Below are 21,394 nucleotides of genomic sequence, written 5' to 3'. Positions count from 1 at the left end.
CCAGCTGTTCTAAAGCCTGTAACCTTTCCTCAGCTAAAGGCCACTGTTTAGTCTATATTGGTTTCTCAGTCAACCATTGTAGAGGCATGGCTGTTGGTACCTCTGAAGGGCCATCAATTGTGTTGTGTTCTTGTATAGCTCTAATGGCTGGTTTCTGCCATCTGTAATATCTTGTAATATTGTCCTCAGAAATATAGGCTCTGGAAGCAGCAGGAATGTTAATTTGGGTATTCCATTGCTGCAATAGGTCACGGCCCCATAAATTCACTGTGATATTGGCTACATATGGCCTTAGTTTTCCTATTTGTCCGTCTGGACCTATACAATTGACCCATCTCATGCTTTGTCTTACTCGAGATAGGGTTCCAATTCCTAGGAACTGAATATCTACCTCCTGAAGAGGCCAATGCAGATGCCAAGATTCTGGAGTAATGATAGCTACATCCGCACCTGTGTCCAGTAAGCCAGTAATAAGTTTTCCATTTACACACACTCTTAGCTGTGGTCTTTGTTCATTTATAGAAGTCTGCCAGAATAATTGTTTACTTTGTCCTCTTAGATTTCTTGATTCATTCACCACATTTAACTCATCCTTCAGGCCGTTATTGCTTTTAACAGCAGGCATGGGGCATTCTAATTTCCCTGAAGAGGCATGTTCTCTGCAGTGATCGGAAATGACTGGACCACATTTACCATGGGGGCCTGCGTTAGGCCCCCCATTGAGTTTCTCGATGGCAATGGCTTGCCCTGTTTATCTCTTGTTGACCTACACTCATTCGTCCAATGCCTGCCCTTTCCACATCTCCTACATAAACCTGAAGGCTGAGTCCTCCTATTCCTGTTATTCCTAGAAGAGGCATTATTACTGGAATTCCATTGTCTGCAGTCCCTTTTCATGTGTCCCATTTTGCCACAATGAAAGCATTTTGTAATCTGATGTCTCCTTTTACCTTTGGAAATTGCTGCTTGCACCCATGTTTCATTGCCATAATCAAATGTATCAACATTCATTTGTATGTAAAACCCATTCATCCAAAGGTGCTGATATGTTCTTTAAAGGCCCCAGGATCCTTTTGCATTCTACATTGGCATTCTCATAAGCCAAAGACTCAATTACTATATTTCTTGCTTCTGGATCAGGTATCCCTATTTGTACAGCCTTAGTTAGTCTTTGTAAAAAGTCACTAAAGGGTACTCTCTGACCCTGTTTGATCCTGATATACGATTCTACTCTCTGACCTGAGTCTTGAACCCTGTCCCAGGCCCTTAGAGCTGCTGTAGCACATATGGATAAAATGTTTTCACCATAAAGAGCTTGTTCCTGAGGATCAGAGTAAAGTCCTTCCCCTAGAATTTGATCTAGAGAAACCTCAATTCCTTTCGCTGATTCTTGTTGTTGTAAACGTCTGGCCTCTTGTTTGAATAGGCATTTGAAATGCCATAAAGGTCCGTTCTCGAGGACAGCTGATGTTAATTGATTCCAATCTTGAGGGGGGCCCTGCTGCTCAGAGCCCAGGATTTTAACATCTCCCTAACAAAGGATGAATGTAGTCCGTAATTCACAATTGCTTGTTTAAATTCTTTCAGATCATTCATATGTATAGGCTCCCATGTGTGTTCTTTAATGACCTTAGGGTTTTTGGAGCCAGTTATCTTTTCTGATGTTATTACTGGAAAGGCAGGTATAACTCTATGTAGACTGAGAGTTTTTTGAGGTGAATGTTGCCTTTCTACCTTTTGCTCCTGTTCATCAGAGTCTATGATTTCCTCAATATTAGTAAATCTGCTCACCATTGCCTTCTGTAAGTCCTGAATCTCCTGTCCAGTATTATGTTCCAAAGCCTTCATTAACGATTCTAAGGCATGGAGCTTGTCTGTCAGAGACACCATTTCCTCCTTGAACACAATCGCCTTCATTGATAATTCTAGGCATGGAGCTTGTCCGTTAGAGATACCATATCCTCCTTGGACATAATCCTCATGGCATGCACTGTGCCTTCTTGTATGGAAATCCTGTCAATTAATCTATCATACCCTTTTGATAAAGTCCAGTTTTCACATTCAATGGTTATAATCCTCTCAGCTAATGTTTCAGCACTTACAGTCATGGACTGGAAGTTACGAGTCATTTTGGTTGTCCCCTCCTCCAGAGCAGTGAAGCTCCCTTCTAAAGAAGCAATATCAGACTGTACCTTCTGGATATTTTGGTCAGTCGACCGAGTCATATCAGACAAAGATCTAGTCTCCTCCTTGAGAACTCCAAACTCTGATCTAGTCTCCTCCTTGAAAACTCCAAACTCTTTTTTGAGGAGGTTGGTGTCAGTCTGAATTGTCCTTAAGGTTTTAATCTCTGCCCTCAGCATTGTGGATTCAGTCTGTAAGGACTGTATCATCCTTATAAAATAGTCAAACACCAGAAAAGCGACAGATCCTAGGAATAACCAAGTAAGAGGACTATCAGAGACATCCTTCAGAATATCCTCCATAGTGCAATTTAAAAAAAACATTGAACTTTTGGATAGTAATATTTTCTGACATTTTCAATCAAAAGAAATTGTACTTGTATGTATGTATGTATGTATGTATGTATGTATGTATGTATGTATTTATTTTCAACCGAAAAGAAAAATCTTACCTGTAATGACCGTTGCCTGCCAGTAGGTGGCGGGGGTGCACCTGAATCCACGTGGCAATGGCGTCAATCCAGGAAGTAAACTCTAGAATATATACACTCAAATCCAGAGGTTAAATTCACAGATCGTGTGCTCCGGCGCAGGTCGAGTGTTGGACTCAGCCGGGTGGCAGGGAAGACAGTGCCCGATAGGGGTAGCAGAAGCCAAAAAGTTCCCTCCCCGATCCATCTGAGGTCAGGACCAGTTAGGAGCCAGTAGCGGTGTGTGGCTCTGGTTGCTTGGCCCACGCCACGAGGGGGGAAAACCCACACGTTCTGGCGCCAGATAATGACGAATCAATCCCACACCAGTTATGCTTTAAAGGGGTATTTATTTTGGGGGGTAAAACTTACATACACCATAAACCAGGAAGGGAGCCTAGTTGCTGGAGCAGGAGCCAGGAGCAGGAGCCAGAACCAAGAGGCCGAGCGAGGCTTGCCGCTCTTCTTTTAAAGAGAAATATACCATGCCCCAGTGGGCTGGTATTTCAGTGGCTATTGGCTGAAGGATCAGAAGGTGCTCCCGCAGCACTGTGGGCTCCTGCTTCAGCGACTATTGGCTGAAGCAGCGGAAGGTACTCCCGCAGCACCCAGGACACGAGAGACACAGGGTGTGTGTTTCTGCAGCCAGGGTCTTCACGGCTGTTGTAGTTATTGGTAAAGACACCATTCTGCTGGTGCTCACCCTCCCTCCCCCTTCTGTCTGAAACAGGACCTCCAGTCATCCACTCTGGGATCAAAGACCTCAAGGTCTTGAAAACAACCCAGTCGGGATTTGAAGGATTCATCAAGGACCAGTTTACCACGCTCCCCGAGGTGAAGGACCGATGCTTTGCCACTCAAGTCTATTGCAAGTGGCGCTACCAGAGAAGGGACGTGGACTTTGAGGCTACGTGGTACGAGAAACCAGCACTGGGAGCTAGGACTGGGCCAGGTTAATGGAGTCTTGGATCAGAGAAGAAACTAGATAGTCTACTCAATTTTTTAGTTCTTCCAGAACCCCACCTCCCATCGCTCTGTGTGTGTGTGTGTGTGTGTGTGTGTGTGTGTGTGTGTGTGCAAGTGTGCATGCACTTGTATGCATGTGCATGTGGAGGCCAGACAACAACTTGAGGAGGCTTTTCCCAGGAGTTATAACACCTCCGTGTTTGTGACAGTCTCTTACAGGGTCTGGGACTTGCTTGTGAAGCTAGGCTTGCTGTCTAGCCCAGGATCTTTCTGTGTTCTCCTCAGTGCTTGGGTTAAGCATGCAGCAGAATTTGCAGCTTTTAATGTGGGTGCTGGAGATGAAATTTAGATCCCTATGCGCACATGGCAAGCTATCTTCCAGGGCTCTCTTCTTCAGATTGTATCAGTGGCTCTCAGTCATTATTGTGCAGTTGAATTACCCAAGACATTATTAGAATAGAGGTCACTGGGCTCACTCCTGCGCCCCTGGGAGAATTCGCATTGCTAACAACATCCCAAGTGACATTTCCACTGCTGTGCTCCATCAGTGAAGATGACATCTAACCTTCCAGCAACACAGAAGCCCAGGACTAAGCTTCCAATCCCTTCCAATCCCTTCCAATCCCTTCCAGCTTTCCAGAGACTTTCTTGGTCCCAGGAAACCCCTTGGCTTTAGGGAAATGGTGACAATTGGTCACCCACAGGCTAAGCTCCAAGTTCTCTGATATTCCTGTAAGTGTTTTGTTAATGGGGTTGAGGAGAGAGCTCATTTAGTAAAGTATTTGTACGGCGAGCATGGGGATCTGCATCTGAGCATCAGAACTCACACATAAAAGCCTGGCATCAAGGTATATAGTTGTAATCCAGCTGTGGGGAGATGGAGCCAGGTGTTTTCATGCAGTTCATGGGATATTCAGCCTAACTGAATAAAAGGCAAATTCCAGGTAAATATCAAAGACCTAGTCTTAAAGGAAAAAAAAAGGTGAGCATTTGACAAAGGCACCTGAGGTTGACCTCTGTGCTCCATATGGATGCTTACACGTATGCATGCATCTGCACATATGAATATGCACACAAACACAAACACACAAATACACAGAGACACACACAGACACAGGCACACAAACACACACACACAGGCACACAGACAGACACACACACAAACACACAGAGTCACACACAGGCATACACACAGGCACACAGACACACACACAAACATACACACAGGCACACAGACATACACACACAGTCTCACACACACAGGCACATAGACACACACACAGTCTCTCACACACAGGCACACAGACATAGACACACATACAGGCACACAGACACACACACAAACACACAGAAACACACACAGCCTCACACACACAGGCACACAGACACGCACACACACAAACACACAGAGACATACACAGACACACAGACACACACACAGACACACAGAAGCACAGATACATACACACACACAAACACACAGAGACACACACAGGCACACACACAGGTGCACACACACACACACACACACACACAGGCACAAGACACACACAGAACAAATAATGCTTGAACCAGGTAAAGGTGTGAATTTGATGCTGTCTCTGACAAGGGACTGTAGGCTTCCGAACTCAGATCTCATTTCTTTGCTGAAACGCTATCCTTAGACACTCATACCCTGAGATGAGCTGGAAGCTGTTCCTTCTGCACAGAGCACCCTCCCACCCGAGTTTTCGTCTGCTCTTTTTATTATGTGGCAGGCTTTTAGGTGCTCGAAGAAGAGCCTCACCCTCATCCTCTTTTCGCCCCCGTGCTCTCCCTGGGTAGCGGGAGCCTTCTGTGATGCTGAGAAGACCCTCAGATTGAAGATGCCAAGCAGGGGAGAGCTCCAGGCCTCCCACTAAAGACAAACAATTCAGAGGAGGTGGTTTAAGTTGTGAGCTCAGAGTCATCATCTCTAAATGGGGGATAATCACAGCACCCCTCAACTGCATTAGAGATTCGTGGATTTTCATCACATAGGTGTTTGGCTTACAGGATGACACTAAGACCCCTGAGGCAGTAGTTCAAGGATCTAGCCCTGCAAAGCAGGGAGAGGCTGTGGGTTTGGGTGTGTGTTCCTTGCACAATCTGCATACACACACACAGTCTGCATACATGGTGGAGGATTGATGCTGAAATGCTATTTGGCATTGGTATCCCTCTATGAGAACAGTTAGGTGCTTTGTGTGTGTGTGTGTGTGTGTGTGTGTGACAGAGAGAGACAGAGAGAGGGGAAGAGAAAGAGAGAGAGAGCGCACAAAGAGGGAGATGTGAAGTGAATTTTGATTATTTTCATTTTGGCATTACAGGAGAATAATCCTTTCTAAAACCATCCATTCAATGGTTTTGGGGTACTTCTACTTTGTGCTTTCTACTTCTTAGCTTTATAGTGCATTCTTAACAGATTATACCAGATCCTTCAACCTTCTCCCATTCTGTGTTCTAGGAGCACTGTCCGGGACATTGTCCTGCAGAAATTTGCTGGGCCCTACGACAAAGGCGAATACTCGCCTTCCGTGCAGAAGACACTCTATGACATACAAGTGCTGTCCCTGACCCAGGTTCCTGAGGTACGCTCTGTCGCTCGCCCTTCTGAGAACGGAGAGAAACTGTGTCTCCTGTCAGCTCCAAGGAAGGGTGGAGTGTTAAAATAGGAAAGTGGAAGACACACGAGAAGTGACATCTGTTGTTGTTCAAAAGCTTGTTATAGCAAGTGAGAAGAGCAGAAAACGGAAAAATCTGTTCAGCCTAAAAACACAGGCCGCTGCCACAGTGCTTCAGGTCTGGGGAAAACTCTTTGAGCTCCCTCAGCCTGCCACAGATTTAAACTTCAAATTCAGGCCTCTTCCACGCCTTGAGGGAGAGATAACTAGACAGAGGTTATATGTTTCAAGGTATGAATGATAGATGTAGAGAGATTTATTCCATGCTTCCATTCTTCCCTCCTTCCACCCACCCATCCATCTATCCATCCATCTATCCATCTATTTATCTATTGATATTTCTGGACATTGTGCCTCTAGCAGGACCCAAGGGATACAAGAATAAACTAGTCATTGTCCCTACACTCTAAGAATCCATCATTAATTGAACAAAGAAAACAAGGAAGTTTAAAAATATATCGGTATATGGTGACCTTGGGAGAGGGTTGAAGGGGAGGGGAGAGGTAGAGAGGGAAGCAGAGAAAAAATGTAGAGCTCAATAAAAATAATAATATAAATAAATAAAAATATTCAAAAATATGTCGGTAATAGGTTATTATGGAAATACGGGGGAAGAGTCTAACTCAGGTAGAAGGGGCAGCATCAGATAGATTTTCTAGAAGGAAAGGGGTGTGCTAAGTCTTCAGAAACAAGCAAGCGTAGTCTGGGCAGGAGCAGCAGTACAAACGCAGAGACATGTTAAGGAGATAACACGACATAGACATTTCCTGTCAAGGGCCAGCCATGTGGCATGCTAGGGAGGAGGTATTTTCCTGCATGCAGGCATACGGTGGCAACGATTCAAGAGGGCATTTCTAGGCTTATTTATAGTCTATGCTTTATTTGGAGAGCCACCGAAGGTCACTGAGTTGTTACAGCTAAGTACAGCATGGCGGGATTTGCATTCTAGAGTCATCACTGGTAGCAGTATGAGAGAAAGCATGACAGACCACAGGCCAGCAGTCTTGTGGGATGATGTTATAGAAGTACGGCCAAGAAAGCATGGCCAAGGCCATGTGGAATGAAGGGAAAGAAGCATCGCCTGGACCAGAGGGACTTCTCTACTTTGGACTAGCACTGCGGCAATCCTCCTTTACGCTTTCTGCTGCCTGTTCTGGGCAGAGCTGGTAAAGCTAAGGCAGCAAGCTCTTCAGGGGCTCACGGCTGCACCAGGATTTTTTACCCAATAGCCAGGAGGCTTGGGCACATCTCTCCTAGACACCCGCTTTGTCCTTGGAGGCTCCTGCCACTGGGGTGCATATTCTTAGGCCTAGAAGTGGACCAGAGAAATGGATGTGGCTTGTCGTACCAGGAGAATATCCATCCATACGATCCAGGAGAGAAGATAGTTTGGCCCAAGGCCTGGGGCTGGCTTTTCCTAAGTCCTGGCACAGTATCACAAAGGGTCAGAATTTTAAATCACAACCTGACCTTATAGGCTTAGCAAAAGTATTTTTGTAAATTAGAAAAGTAGAGCTCACTAAACCTTTGCCATGTATGTGGATTTGCAGTTTTACACTAGGGCCTATCAATGTTAGGGATAATCCCGGGAGCCTGAACTTTTCCGAGTTTTTATACTGAGGGGAGAAGAATAGGCCTGCCACCGGTCTCTGGGGAAGACTAGTGGGGGATGGTGATACAGTGATGGGTAGCAGAGGAGCATGGAAGAGTACCTTAAAGATACAACCACGGTCACAGGAAGTGGTGAAGATGGCCGAGGTAGACGGAGGAAGGGAGAGACTCTCCAGTGCCAAGCATAACATATGCCCTTGTGGATTCCAGATAGAGGAGATGGAAATCAGCCTCCCGAACATCCACTACTTTAACATCGACATGTCCAAAATGGGACTGATCAACAAGGAAGAGGTAAGAGGGCTTTCAAAACACCAAAAGCATATTTCTGTCTCATCTCCATTCAGTTTCCTCGTCAACTGGGGACAATATCACCGCCTAAAACCTGTAGCAGCTGCTGGCTGTCGGGAGTATTTATAGCCGGCACTGATTAGTACCCTCTTCAGCGCCGGGTCTTTTAGTGCCCGAGGCTGAGCACTCTAGAAGTGGATGAGTGATTATAGAGGAGAGCTGTAAGTTGCAGGGGGAACAAAGAGAAGGAACAGAGTGTGCCCAAGGAAACGGCTCTGAGATCTCCTTGGGAAGTGGCATGGAAGGTCGCAGCTGCATTATTCCTCCACCGCGAGGCGATGAGAAGAAGGCAGGATTGTATTTTCATTCTCTTTTATCGCGCCCACCTTTTGATTAAATAGCCAATTCGAGAGCACACAATACACTTGGGGGAGATGAAAGTGTGTTTGTGCTACAGATGGCAAGACTAAGAAATTCGTGTTTTCAAAGGGAACCTTTGTTTCAGGAAATACAGCGCTCTGGCTTCTTTTTAGCTGTGACAATCAGATTGTCTGACGAGGCAGCCAGGAATTTTGATTGGTGGCCTCCATGGTCAGTTCCTGGGAGATCAGAACTGACCCTGCCCCAGGGACATTTTCAGTGATTGGCACTTAGAGCCATCTGCAGCATCATTTTGGGGAACTGTGTTTACTGTATGTGCGGGAGTAGTGAAGAGGCCGTCCCTGCTGACGGAGCCCACAGGCCTGGACGCACAAGGTTAACAACAGAAGAGGAGCCCTTACACTCTGGGACTTCTGACCCAGGAGCCTTTCAGCCCCTCTGACCAGAGACATGATTTCTCTTTTGCAAACAGTGCTGGTGGATTCCGCTGGCTCTGCACCATCAGCCACGGTGGATGCTTGCCCGGGCTCTGGAAAACAAGCGTGAGGCTTATGAATTTATAAGAAATGATCTAGGGCCCTGAATGGCAGGAGAGGGAAAGTTTGGCCCCAAGTTCATTGAGCTGAAAGGACAGGCAGCCCTATTTACCTTAAGGAAGGGAAAAATGGCAGTGAGCCTCATTTGTGAACGAGGACAGAACACTTTTGGTGTGATTACTCGCTAAACGGCAGGGATAGAAAACAGTCTGGACCATGTCTGCCAGAGGCAAAAATGAGCTCCAAACAGAAAAAGGATCTGATGGGTGACTCTCAGTGAAGTTGAGAGGGTTGCTGAGGGGTCCACTGAGCCTTAGGACCGTATCCCCTCCCCCCAGAGCTGGACGTGAATGGGGAAGGGTCCCCTGAGCCTTAGGACCATAACCATCGCCTCCAGATGTGGAGGAGTCTCTGTAGAGGGGTTCGAAGTTTCAGGGAGGAATATAAAAAGAAGCTACACAAGATGACTCTCCCTAGATCCCAGCAGGGCCGGGGAAAAAGGAAGCCCTGAGTTCTCTGTAATAATAATAATAATAATAATAATAATAATAATAATAATAATAATAATAATAGACCTCACACTGAGGGGGATAGCTTTAGTCACATGGGATGCTTCATATATGTGTACCACGCGAAGGCAACATATGAGAAGCCGGAAGTTGAGGCCCAGTGACAACAGCAGCGGGGTGACAAGTGTCAGGGTGGGAAGACAGACAGACTCTAAACCCAGCTGTCTGGATCCATTTAGCATTACACTCCCAGCCCTGTGGCCCTCAGGTGATCTACAGGGAATGGCTGCATTAGAGCTATGACCAGTGATATCCAAAGTGAATCATCTTAAAAAGGTCAAATTTATCCATTGCCTTTTTAAAAGCAGAATGTATAATGCATTTAGAACTATCTATATCATAATGGCTAACACACAAACAAAATGCTTCTTGGGGGCAGGTGAAGTGGCTTGGTTAGTAAACCACTTGCTGAGTAAGCATGGGGACCCGAGCTTGGATCCCCAGCACCCACGTAAGCAGCCATGTGCTGTAACATGTGTCAGCCGTGACATGTGTCAGCTGGATGTGTCAGCTGTGACATGTGTCAGCCATGACACGTGTCAGCTGTAACATGTGTCAGCTATGACACGTGTCAGCCGCGACATGTGTCAGCTGTAATATGTGTCAGCCGTGACATGTGTCAACTATGACATGTGTCAGCTGTAACATGTGTCAATAATTACAGCACTGAGGAAGTGGGGCCATAGGACCCCTGGAGCTCACTGGCCAGCCAGCCTTGCTAAACTGATGAGCTCTAAGTTCAGTGAGAGACATTGTCTCAAAAACAAGGTGAAGGTCTGAAGATGGCTTGGCAGGAAAAACACTGGATACACAAGCCCTGGTGACCTGAGTTAGAACCTGTGACCCATATAAAGGAAAAAGAGAGATGCAACTACACAAAATGTCCCTCTGACCGCCACAAGAGTAGTGTGACACACACAACCCCCTTCCCAGTTCTCACACAAACACACGTACACACACGAACAAATACATGAATATCACACATGTACATATATACACACGATAGCCCAAAATAGCATAGAACACTCAAAATTCCTATATTTTCCAAAATATCAACTCATCGACTTTTCCAAGGAAAACCTGGCACTGCTGGACTTGAGGTAAGTTTACTGCCCAGTACTCAGTTCCATTCATGACAACCGGTAACATCCTTGCTTTAATCCTGGATCTTCGTAAGGAGAAGGCTGTCCTCAAACCCCTGAAGTTTCCCTGTGGTTCCTTTACAGGTTTTGCTGCCACTCGACAATCCCTATGGCAAAATTACTGGGACAGTCAAGAGGAAGCTGGCTTCAAGGCTGTGACTTTATGGATCCAGTTGGTTGTGATGCTGGAGATCACTGTGTGCTGACCTACAAAAAAATTCAACTTAGGATTGATTGCTTTCTTCTGTATGAAACAATTCTTTCTTTGTTCCTAGTTAAACAAGGCATTTTGTGGATCTCCGTATTGGCGGGTACAGCATGCTCCATGGCTGTGGCAAGTTTCCTGAACACTCTGGGCAGTGTTAGAAGAATCACAGTGATAATTATCCTTTCTGCTTTTTGGTCTATCTGCCTTAGAATCAGTCTTTAGAATCAGATCACTAATAAAGTAATCGTGAAGCAGGGATGGCGCCACTTTGACTCACCAGAACACAAGCTTGAGGAGCAAACATTGTCACCCTACTGGGAAGTCTGGGTAGTGCAGAAAATATGACAAAGTCATGAGAGGCATCATGGTGACTTCAACTGACTGAAAGTTTGTGATCTTAAGAACTCTGGCATGCAACAGAATGAAGCTCCTACCCTAGCTGAGGAGGTTCTGGCTTTCAGTTGCTGCTGGAAGAGGGACATTAAATTTTGTCTAAGGGTGTGGCACCTACTATGTCAATAGGGCAGATTCCGTGCCTACAAGTAGTCAGACAAACCCAAACTGGCCCCAATGACAGAAAGAGAGAGAGATCATGAAGTTGGGTGAGTGAGGAAGATCTTAGATTCTGAGATGAATTGGGATAGGAAATAAATATAATCAAAATATATTGTATAAAATTCTCAAGCAATTAATAAAAACATTATTTAAAATAAAAATTATGCTTTTAAGTTCCTTTACGATTTAGCATGAATAAAGATAAGAACATTTCTGGCAATCTTTTTTTTTTGAAAAAAAAACCTCTGATATATATTATTGATAATTTATTTCTGGCCTAATAAAGTTTTTATGGCAATGCTGTATTGCTTTTATGATTTTCACAACCCTAGGAGAATACTTAGCACAAACTGGAACATTAAAATAAGTATATGTTGTTTTCCTGTGAATAATGTGTATCCCTCTGGTGTGAAGAGCCACTTTTTATAAGCCAGTCAACAGATAGATGGATGTGTATGCACATGGGAAGACAGATAGAACATACTTCTCCGAAAACACCAGAGACTTCTGGGTAGCGGGATTTGGGGATGAGATTGGCTTTGGGTCGTGTACTTTCCGATTCTTCCAGCTGTGCGTACCTACTGTTCTCATGAACAGAGGAATATAAACATAGATGGCTTAAGAATAGATACAGACTTGATTGGTTTGCTTTCCATCAGCCGACTTACACTGCCATTGCATGTATTCCACAAAGCTTAAAAATGACAACTTTGGAAACCCATAGGTAAAACCCGTGTAATGAACAATCTACACAATTCCCCTGTAGTGGTGCTTTCTTGTCGGGGCCACTAGCTTGCAAATAATGACAGAGACTTAATAATTATGAAAGCTTGGCCTTTCATAATTAATAATTAAATAAAAACATGTGGTGTCTTCAACAACAGAGCCTTGCTTTCAAGTTCTGGAGGGCAATGAAGGACAATGGAAACAGTCTGCAATGTTTGGGGGTCCACGGGACCTAGGCTGGCTAGTTTTATGCCAACTTGACCCACACTAAAGTCATTTGAGAGGAGAGAGTTCCAATTAAGAAAATACCTCCATGAAAATCTGACTGCAGAGAAGTCTGTAGGGAATTTTCTTAATTAGTAATTGATGAGGGAAGGCACAGCCCTTGATTGGTGGTACTATCACTGGGCTGGTCATCCTGGCTTCTATAAGAAAGCAGGTTGAAAAAATAAAAATAAAAAATAAAAATAATTTATTAGCCAGTGGTGGTAGTGCACACCTTTAATCCCAGCACTTGGGAGGCAGAGGCAGACGGATCTTTGTGAGTTTGAGGCCAGCCTGGTCTACAAGAGCTAGTTCCAGAACAGACACCAAAGCTACAGAGAAACCCTGTCTCAAAAAAACTAAAAAAGAGAAGAAAGAAAGGAAGGAAAGAAGGAAGGAAGGAAGGAAGGAAGGAAGCAGGTTGAGTTGGCCATGGAGAGCAAGTCAGTAAGCAGCATTCATTCTTCCATGGCCTCTGCATCTGCTCTGGCCTCCAGGTTCTTGCCTTGTTATAAGGAAGGCAGCTTGTTCATTTCCCAGCCACCCAGACTCCCAAAATAATCACACAGAAATTATGTTAATTAAATCTTGCTTGGCCTATTAGCTCTAACTTCTTATTGGCTAGCTTTTACATCTTAATTTAACCCATTTCCATTATTTTATATTTTACCACTAAGCTTGTGGCCTACTGACAAAGTTCCAGCATGTCTGGCTTCTCTTTGACTCTGCCTTCTTCCTCCCAGCATTCAGTTTAGTTTTCCCCGCCTAGCTAAGTTCTGCCCTGCTATAGGTCCGAAGAAGTTTCTTTATTCATTAATGGTAATCACAGCATACAGAGGGCACTCCCACATCACTGCCCTGTTTGAGTTCCTGTCTTGACTTCCTGTGAGGATGAACTGTGATGTGGAAGCATGAACTAAATAAACCTTCTCCTCCCCAAATTGCTTTTTGTTATGATTCATCACAGCATAGATATCATAACTGACAGCTAACAGCTCCCTGGCTAACAGCTCCAAAAGAAGTAACTCATCCCCAGCATTGGCTTTGTTTACTATGATCTGATGTTTATTTTAGTAAGAGCAATGTTGCCCTGTTACAGGTTAACTCTACATTTTTTCTCTGTTGTTGGCAGTTTATAGCCTGCCCGGTTCCCACAATCATTAAGTCCCAAAGAAATCACACAGAGTTCTACATTAATCATAAACTGATTGGCCCATTAGCTCAGGCTTCTTATTAACTCTTATAACTTACATTAGCCCATTATTCTTATCTGTGTTAACCACATGACTCAGTACTTTTTTCAGCAGTGTAGTCACATCTTGCTTCTTCTGTGTCTGGACAGGACTGCAGAGGGAGCTTCCCTCTTCCCAGAATTCTCCTGTTCTCATTGACCCGCCTCTACTTCCTGTCTGGTTGTCCCACCTTTACTTCCTGCCTGGCTACTGGCCAATCAGTGTTTATTTAAAACATAATTGACAGAATATAGACAATTGTCCTGCACCACCTCTTTCTCTCTGTATGTGTGTATAGATGTATGTATGTATGTGTACATGTATGTGTGTATATGTGTGTATGTATGTGTGTGTGTGTATACCAGTGTCTTCTATCTTCCCTCTCTTAAACATCTTTCCCCATAGCCTTTGCACAGTCAGAAATGCCTGAGGGATTTTGAAGCCTACCCAGACTTGAGAATATAGTAACTTCAGACCTTTTCTTCAGAAAAATATGGGTTCATGTCTCTATAAGTACATGGGTCTCCATTAAGGAACTATTCTTTAGGCAGCTCTTCTAAAATATGTGGGCTGTTAAGTACACACCAGCTACTCTTCCCATCAGATCTGGGGAGAGACCATACCTCCTTCCATTGGATCAGGCATCACATAGACACCTGTACACTCATGAAGAACTTGAACTCTGGCTCCAGATGGTCCCAAGCTTCAGGAGGCTCCACCAATACCAGCTGTGTGACCCTGAGTAAGTCATGCTCAAGCTTTGGAGCTCTCACTTCTGAGAAGGGACTGATAAGTGTAGTTATCTCATAGGACACCTGGGAACAGGGTTATCTGTGCTGGTTCCTGAGTTAGAACAACTTTGATTCCACGCAGATGGATAGCTGTGAGTGTGTTCAGGAGAAAGGACATTTTGTTTCCTTAAGAAGCACAGAGATAGGCTGTCCCAGACTGACTGGCAACTCAGATATGATGCCAAAACTCAGGTCCATGATCCCTGCTCTGCCATCTTCATTCTTAGGGTGTGATAAGGTCCCATGATTATGAAATGGACAAGAAAAAGCCCGCTAAAGATGATGGGACTACTACCTAGTTGAGACCATAGAATTTATTCTCTCCAATACTGGAACTTTTGGTCCCTGACATCTAATCATGAAATTCTTCTATAGAAATTGCCTGTGACCAAAGGAAGTGGTCTTACCCAAGTCTCTCTGTGTTCTCTGGGAGCATCTCACAGTCAATATCTAACTACATTTGAGTTCAGCGGCATGGACTCTGGCTTTCCATGACCAGTAACTGTCAGTGACAAATATACTACCTCCCAGCAGGAGAGACTAACATTGAATAGGACTCGATGTGGTGGCTAATAGTAATTTGGTGGCAAGTCAAATAGACTGAACTCTTCTCATTTCAAAGGGGGTAGTGATTCATCTTGACTAAGATGGATACATGAGATACATGAGCATTTCCTCGTCACAGGGACTCAGCTGGTACCACAATCCAGGGGCTTCCGGAAGCCCATTTAGATCAGGAGGGTCCCACTTAAAGGCAATGAGGCCGTTTATAAGTGACCACGTGACCTACCAGCTCCGTCACCCTGATGTCATCACAAGGCTGCATGTGCAATAGTGATGAAGGACCCTGATAGAGGTGCAAATGGGGTACCAATCTGGAGTTGACACCCTGTGAAGACAGGGTGCTGTCCTGGGATAAGCGTGGCCTCCAAACCGCTGACTTATGTTGTAACATGAAGGCCGGCTTGTTGGGGTATCTGTCCCGCCCAGTACTCCACAGCCCGCAAGTCCCAAAGAAAATTACACACAGGATATTATAAACTGATTGGCCCATTAGGTCAGGCTACTTATTAGCTCTTACAACTTTTGTTACCCCATTATTCTTATCTACGTTAGCCACAGGGCTCAGTACCTTTCTCAACTGGGCAGGTTACATCTTTCCTCTACGGTGGTCTGGGCAGAACTAACTGAGGGAGCTTCCTGTTTCCCAGAATACTCCCGTTCTCTTTGCTCCACCTCTACTTTTTGTCTCGTTTTCCTGTCTATACTTCCTGCCTGGCCAATCAGCGTTTTATTAAAATACATGATTGACAGAATACAGACAATTCTCCTGTACCATTATGTGAGGTTTTCCTCCAAGTAGGCAGAGCACTTGGGTTTGGTGACCTAACTGATAATCAGAAGACTCTATTTACCTCGCCACTTAGAAAATGATACTTCCGAGTCTCAAGTCTAGATAATAAACGTATTCCCAGGGGAACCCTTGGCCAGAGAGCACAATGGGAATGATTTAGACTTTAAGTTATAGGATCGTGCAATCGGCTAACTTGGCACTTTTCAAGGAAAACAACTGTTCCTAACATGGTACACGGAGAGCCATAATCAAAGCAAATTCTTAGAACTCTTATTGGGGGAAAACCCTGTGGAATGTGACGGACCATTGAGTGGCAGCTGAATGGAGGAGAGCAGGGATCCACAACGCCTGAACCATCACATCCTTAGAACAAAATAGAATCTGGGCCTAGAAACAAACTTGTAGTTATTTATTTTAGATATGTTGGGGGAAGGGGAATTCAGAGACCTGTGCAAGCAAACTCGTAAACAAGTTAGAAGTGGACCTGAGGCCAGAAGCCAGGTCTCCCGATTTTAATTCCCTATCCCTTCTCTGTTGGGAACGTGTATCTCTAAAAGTCTGCCTTTTTAAGTTGTGGGTGGATTAAGCCTGTGTTCATCAAGTCTTCATTCTGCATACACCACAGAAAACAGATAACACACAGACTTTTTGATGGCTGGGACACATTACCTCAGCATCAGCATCTCCTTATAGAAGTCTACCCATCAGACAATTAAGCAGACTGATGTCAAACAAATTGGCTCAAATTAATGAGAACATTTTATCCGGGTGTTCAATTTACAGAATGTTTCGGCTGTTTGCTGTTGACCCCCACCCCTTCATCTTCATTAAGATCGGAAAGGCCTCACAAAGCCTCTTTCATTAACTTCATGAATGCATTTTAAAGGTTCACTTCAGACTGGAGACGAGATACCCTTCAATTCCGCAGGGCCTCGAATGACCTCCTCCAGATCCTGGAGCCCAGCACAAACTTATGCACTGCTTTCTTCTCCATGTTTCCTTTCACTGGCTGGAACACTTTGAAAAGGAACTTAAATGATGCATTTTTGGCATGGTTTCGTTTGTTTTGGTTTATGTGCCCCTATGAAGACTGAAACACTTACAACTATCACAACAACCTAAAAGGAGGAAAACTATGTGAATTCTCAGCAACATCGGTGTGCACCGAAGAGTCAGTGACCGGGCTAAGCACCTGCTAATTCTGTGCTTTTAGGCCTGAAGAGAGGGGGGAGTCTTAGTAAGAAAACTGTATTTTGAGTGCACCTTTGTGTCTGGTTCCAAAGACGGCTTAGGGTGATCTCCTGCACTTCCCCACTGCCCTCATGAGAGCAGTGTTAGGACTGCCAGGTTCCCCAGCGGCTGTCCGGTGATCCTGATTTGTTGGACCCATGGCAGCCTGCAATAAGGACTATGGTTCTGTATGTCCTTAGCAGATGGTATTCTGCCTCAGCTCCAGATGAAAGGCTGCCTGTGGACGCCAGTGGAAGCTCAAGTCTTCCTGTTATGATTCCTGTGCTTTCCCTCCACGGCATACAGGGCATCTTACCTGAAGTCATTGGGTTTGGGCACGGTGGAGAGACTATCACCCCAAATATCAACTCTTCAAGGCAGGAATCGCTGCCTGCTTGCTGAACTTCCCGGCTGCTCCTCAGAATGATCCCACAAGGCCTGTAGTATTGATTTCCAAGACAGCTGGCTTCCAGTTTGTAAAAGCTGAGTGCAATCCATTGAGAAAAGTATCTGAAACGCAGTTTACCAAAGGTCTCTGCTGCCTTTGCTTGACAAAGATGATATTTAGCATGGTTGCCTTGCTAGACCTGGGGGTCCCTGTAGAAAGTTTGTTTTCATTGCTTAATCTCACTTCTCTGGAATCTCACTTAAAATCTCTAAGCCAAGGTGCCCTATGGATGGTGCCTGAGAGACAGCATGCCCACCCCACTGCACATTCTCCTTCCCTGGGGGTGCACAGATCTGTCTGGCTTCCCTGCAAGTGGGAGGTGCCTTTAGCATTATTTACCATGTACTCGTGACCTGTGTCAAGTGAGTGGTGGGGCTGGATTCCGGCTTAAGCCTGTTCAGCGCAATCCTGGCTTCTGCCCAAACTTTCTTACCAGCTTCACCTGTCAGCTCCTGCCGAGGAGATGGACCGGCCTGTGATCATACTCTGCAGAAGAGGGAGCATTTTCTAACTGGAGAAGGTTTCCTATCCCAAGCTTTCCTGATTCTTCCTTAAGGAAAACTGTAAAGGAATACCCTTGCCTGAGTGAGGTGCAGAGTTCGGTCACCTGCTGGTGGGTAGCCAAAGACTTCTGTGACCTATGTGCAGGGTGTTTCATCATTAGACATCACCACTGGTCTATACCCAACTCTCCTCCTGGGCTTGTTGCCTCCGTGTGATTCTGAAGGGCAAATCGGCCAAATGAACTTGGATTTCATTGTTTTTCAATATCAAGTGCCACAATAGGCCAGAATGGTACTCAGATTATCTATGTCTATGGAACCCGTGCATGAAGCTAACAAGCTGTTTGCTAGTCATGTGCAATGTGCCTTCTCCCCTTCCTGGGGTTCCTCTTTCCCGTTTAGAAGCAGAATGAACAAGTTTTTCCTAAGAGGCATTTTGGTCCCGAATCAGTAAGTTCTTTGAACATTTAACTTCATCCCCCACATCATTACAGAAAAATCGCTTCATGGCTCTGGGCCCAGGTCTGGCCCCTGCAGATCCCATTTGCAAGGATTGTGAATCATACCAGTGAGTACTTTTCTCCCTCGGCTTCCAAATCTGGGAGTGGGTTGGGCAACTGTGGCTTATTAGACTTTTGCAAATTAAATTCCCCTAAAGATAAATTTCACTAATGCAGTAAAAGGATTATTTGCAATTCTGACAACATATACTAGACTCAGTACAAGGAAAAGAAAACTATATTCATGTAAGGTATTTGCTAAAAATAAAATGAAGACTGTGCCAGAAATTGCCCTCTTTTTCTCCACATCCATGTCCACTAACTATTCACTACCAAACTGATTCTCATGAGGGGTTGGGGGAGGAAAGGGAATGGGAAAATTATATAATTAGACTTTAATTAAAATTTCTTTTAAAATAAGACCCATGCCTGCTGCATACTCTGGTGCAATATGCCAGCATATTTCAACTAAATTGGCTTGCTATCTCTAACTCCTAAATTAACTTAATCAAAAAAGGTTCTGTGCTTTCTGCATTATTAAAATAGTGTGGGGCAGAGTTAATGTCTAAAACTCAAATGCCTTTGGAATCCAGACAGTTACTGCCAAAGTGTCGAGCTAAAATGGAAGGCATTAACACATTGGAAATCCCAGCCCCACTGGCAGTGTCCCAACATCATTTACACACAGACACACACACATACACACACACACACACACACGTGCCAGTTTAGATTCCACTGAACAGTGGCCTGCCTGGGACCTAGACTTTAAATCCGCCCACTACATTTAATTTGTAGGGCTTGAACTCAAGATTCAAACGTTGTGTTTGGGGTGCGGTGGGAGCAGAAGCACAGGGACTTCCTTGAATCCCTGATTCTGGCATCCTGTCAGTGTGGTTAAAATTAATACCCATCCATCTGATCTCACGTGTTTGTTTTGTTTTTTCCATAAACTCTACTGGCATCCAGACAAGCACTTTCCCACTGCATACATGGTACGTGCTCCCACATGGCAAACGCATTTGTGACACATTGTAGACCAAGGTCACTCTCACGGAGATCCAGTGCGAGGATCCAAAGCTCCCACCTGTGGAACGTCTGCTACCCTGGTGGCCTGTTTCAGTGCTGGTGGTCGCCGCTAGACGGAGAGGCACAGAACACCTGGAGCTGGTTATTGCTGCAGCGGTCCTTCATCCTGCCTGCTACAGGTCCTTCCTTAAGTGTGTGAGAACAGCAGGCAAGCTTTAACTAACTGATTTTGTGTGAAAGTTGTTATCAGCTGAGGGGTGCTTTCATATTTTTCTATTTTCCTTTCAACCATCTCCCTGTCCTCAACACACACAGGGAAATCCTATGCTGAGGCTGAGTTAGTGTATGCCAAGTTCAACCCGGAGACAAACAGAGTTAAAAACCCGTATCATTTGCTCTGAGTGTTTAGTAAGCCCACTGATGGTAGTAACTGCATGTTGTTCCCAAATACCCCTTATTCCTCAGATGCATTGAAAGAACAGAAATTTAAGAAAGCTTGGGCAAGAAACAGGTTCCAGAAAAGGGCATCGATGCAGCCTGGGGATGCCATGCCTTCTTACAATGAGGAGTCATTTTCATAACCGGAAAGGAAATAGCATACAGAGACTACCCAGTGGCTCCAGTTTGGTGTGATGCTTTGTCAAGGATTTGACCTTCAGTTTGGGATTGGCTGGCGCTCAGTTGCTTAATTACTATGGGCTTCTTTGGTTTAGGTTACAATTTGCCCATAAATAGAGTTAAGGTGTAGTTCATTATATAGACAGACCACCTGGGGTCAGATTTTATTGCTTACATAAAAATTCGATTTAAGTTCTGTAACAGAGTAATGAGGCGTGGGCTCTTAACTCGCTTCACAGGCTCTCAGGAAAAAATATTTAGTTCTTTGCAGCTTATGAATGGCCATGAGAGTGGGTTCTGGTTAGCAAAATGTAAGATGAGGCAGAAGAAATGCTCTAGAACAAAGGTTCTCAACCTGTGGGTTACAGATCAGATATTGACATTGGGAGTCCTAACAGTAGCAAAATTACAGTTATGAAGTAGCATGGAAATAATTTTATGGTTGACATCATTAGGAAGGTTGAGAACCTCTGTCCTAAAAGAATGACGTCTACTCCTTTGCTTTCTCCTTCCCTCTGCCGTTTGGAGGTCATGTGGTGAGGGCAATGTCTCAGACAACAATTTTGCGCTGAACAATGATGGAACTAAGAGACAGGAGAAGCTATGCACCTAGACTCGTCAACAGCACAGCATCACCCCTGTCTCCCTTCTTTGTACAGTAAGTCAGGGACAAAGTAGACTTGCATCTTACTACTCCGACAATAACAAGGGTGAGGTGGGCAGTCCTCAGCACTCCCAAGGGACCTGTTTCCAGTATACACAGAGGTGTTGGGACAGGTGAGGTCTGGGCATTCCTCGAGCTAACCCTTCATAGAGCTATACCCAAGCTCCTCCTTCCATCTTCTCCCACCTCCCATGCAGGTCCCCGCAGGCTGTCGTCTGACCTGCCTCTGTCACCTTCCCCAGTGCCCATGGTGCCCGTGTCTTGGGTGGGAGTCTGGGACTAGAAAATATGCCTTTTGTCGTCACGTTTTCTGTTAATAGTGCAAAGCAAAACATTTAAGTTCTAGACACCCCATAACCTCTTTAATTGCAGTAATTTAAAATGCAATTTTTGTTTATTTGAGATAAGGTTCCTCAACCCA

The 21,394-nt window shown here is 44.8% G+C and overlaps 1 protein-coding gene across 4 annotated transcripts in view; it reads left to right on the top strand.

The window, feature by feature from the left end:
- LOC125412798 (uricase) overlaps positions 1–11,775 on the top strand; it is an 88,096-nt gene extending 76,321 nt beyond the window's left edge. For all 4 annotated transcript variants that reach the window (XM_085677573.2, XM_085677575.2, XM_048453636.3 and 1 more), the window contains 4 exons: positions 3,384–3,567; positions 6,105–6,228; positions 8,143–8,226; positions 10,936–11,775. In XM_085677573.2, the coding sequence (XP_085533699.2) occupies positions 3,384–3,567; positions 6,105–6,228; positions 8,143–8,226; positions 10,936–11,010 (467 nt within the window). In that variant the 3' untranslated portion in view covers positions 11,011–11,775. The remainder of the gene's footprint in view (positions 1–3,383; positions 3,568–6,104; positions 6,229–8,142; positions 8,227–10,935) is intronic.
- Positions 11,776–21,394: the final 9,619 nt, after the last annotated feature.

This window comes from Myodes glareolus, chromosome 17 (assembly GCF_982192425.1).
Source record: "Myodes glareolus chromosome 17, mMyoGla1.1, whole genome shotgun sequence".
In the NCBI taxonomy this organism is placed as follows: Eukaryota; Metazoa; Chordata; class Mammalia; order Rodentia; family Cricetidae; genus Myodes; species Myodes glareolus.
The sequence above is the reverse complement of the archived record's forward strand: the minus strand, read 5'-3'. Positions and strand labels throughout refer to the sequence as shown.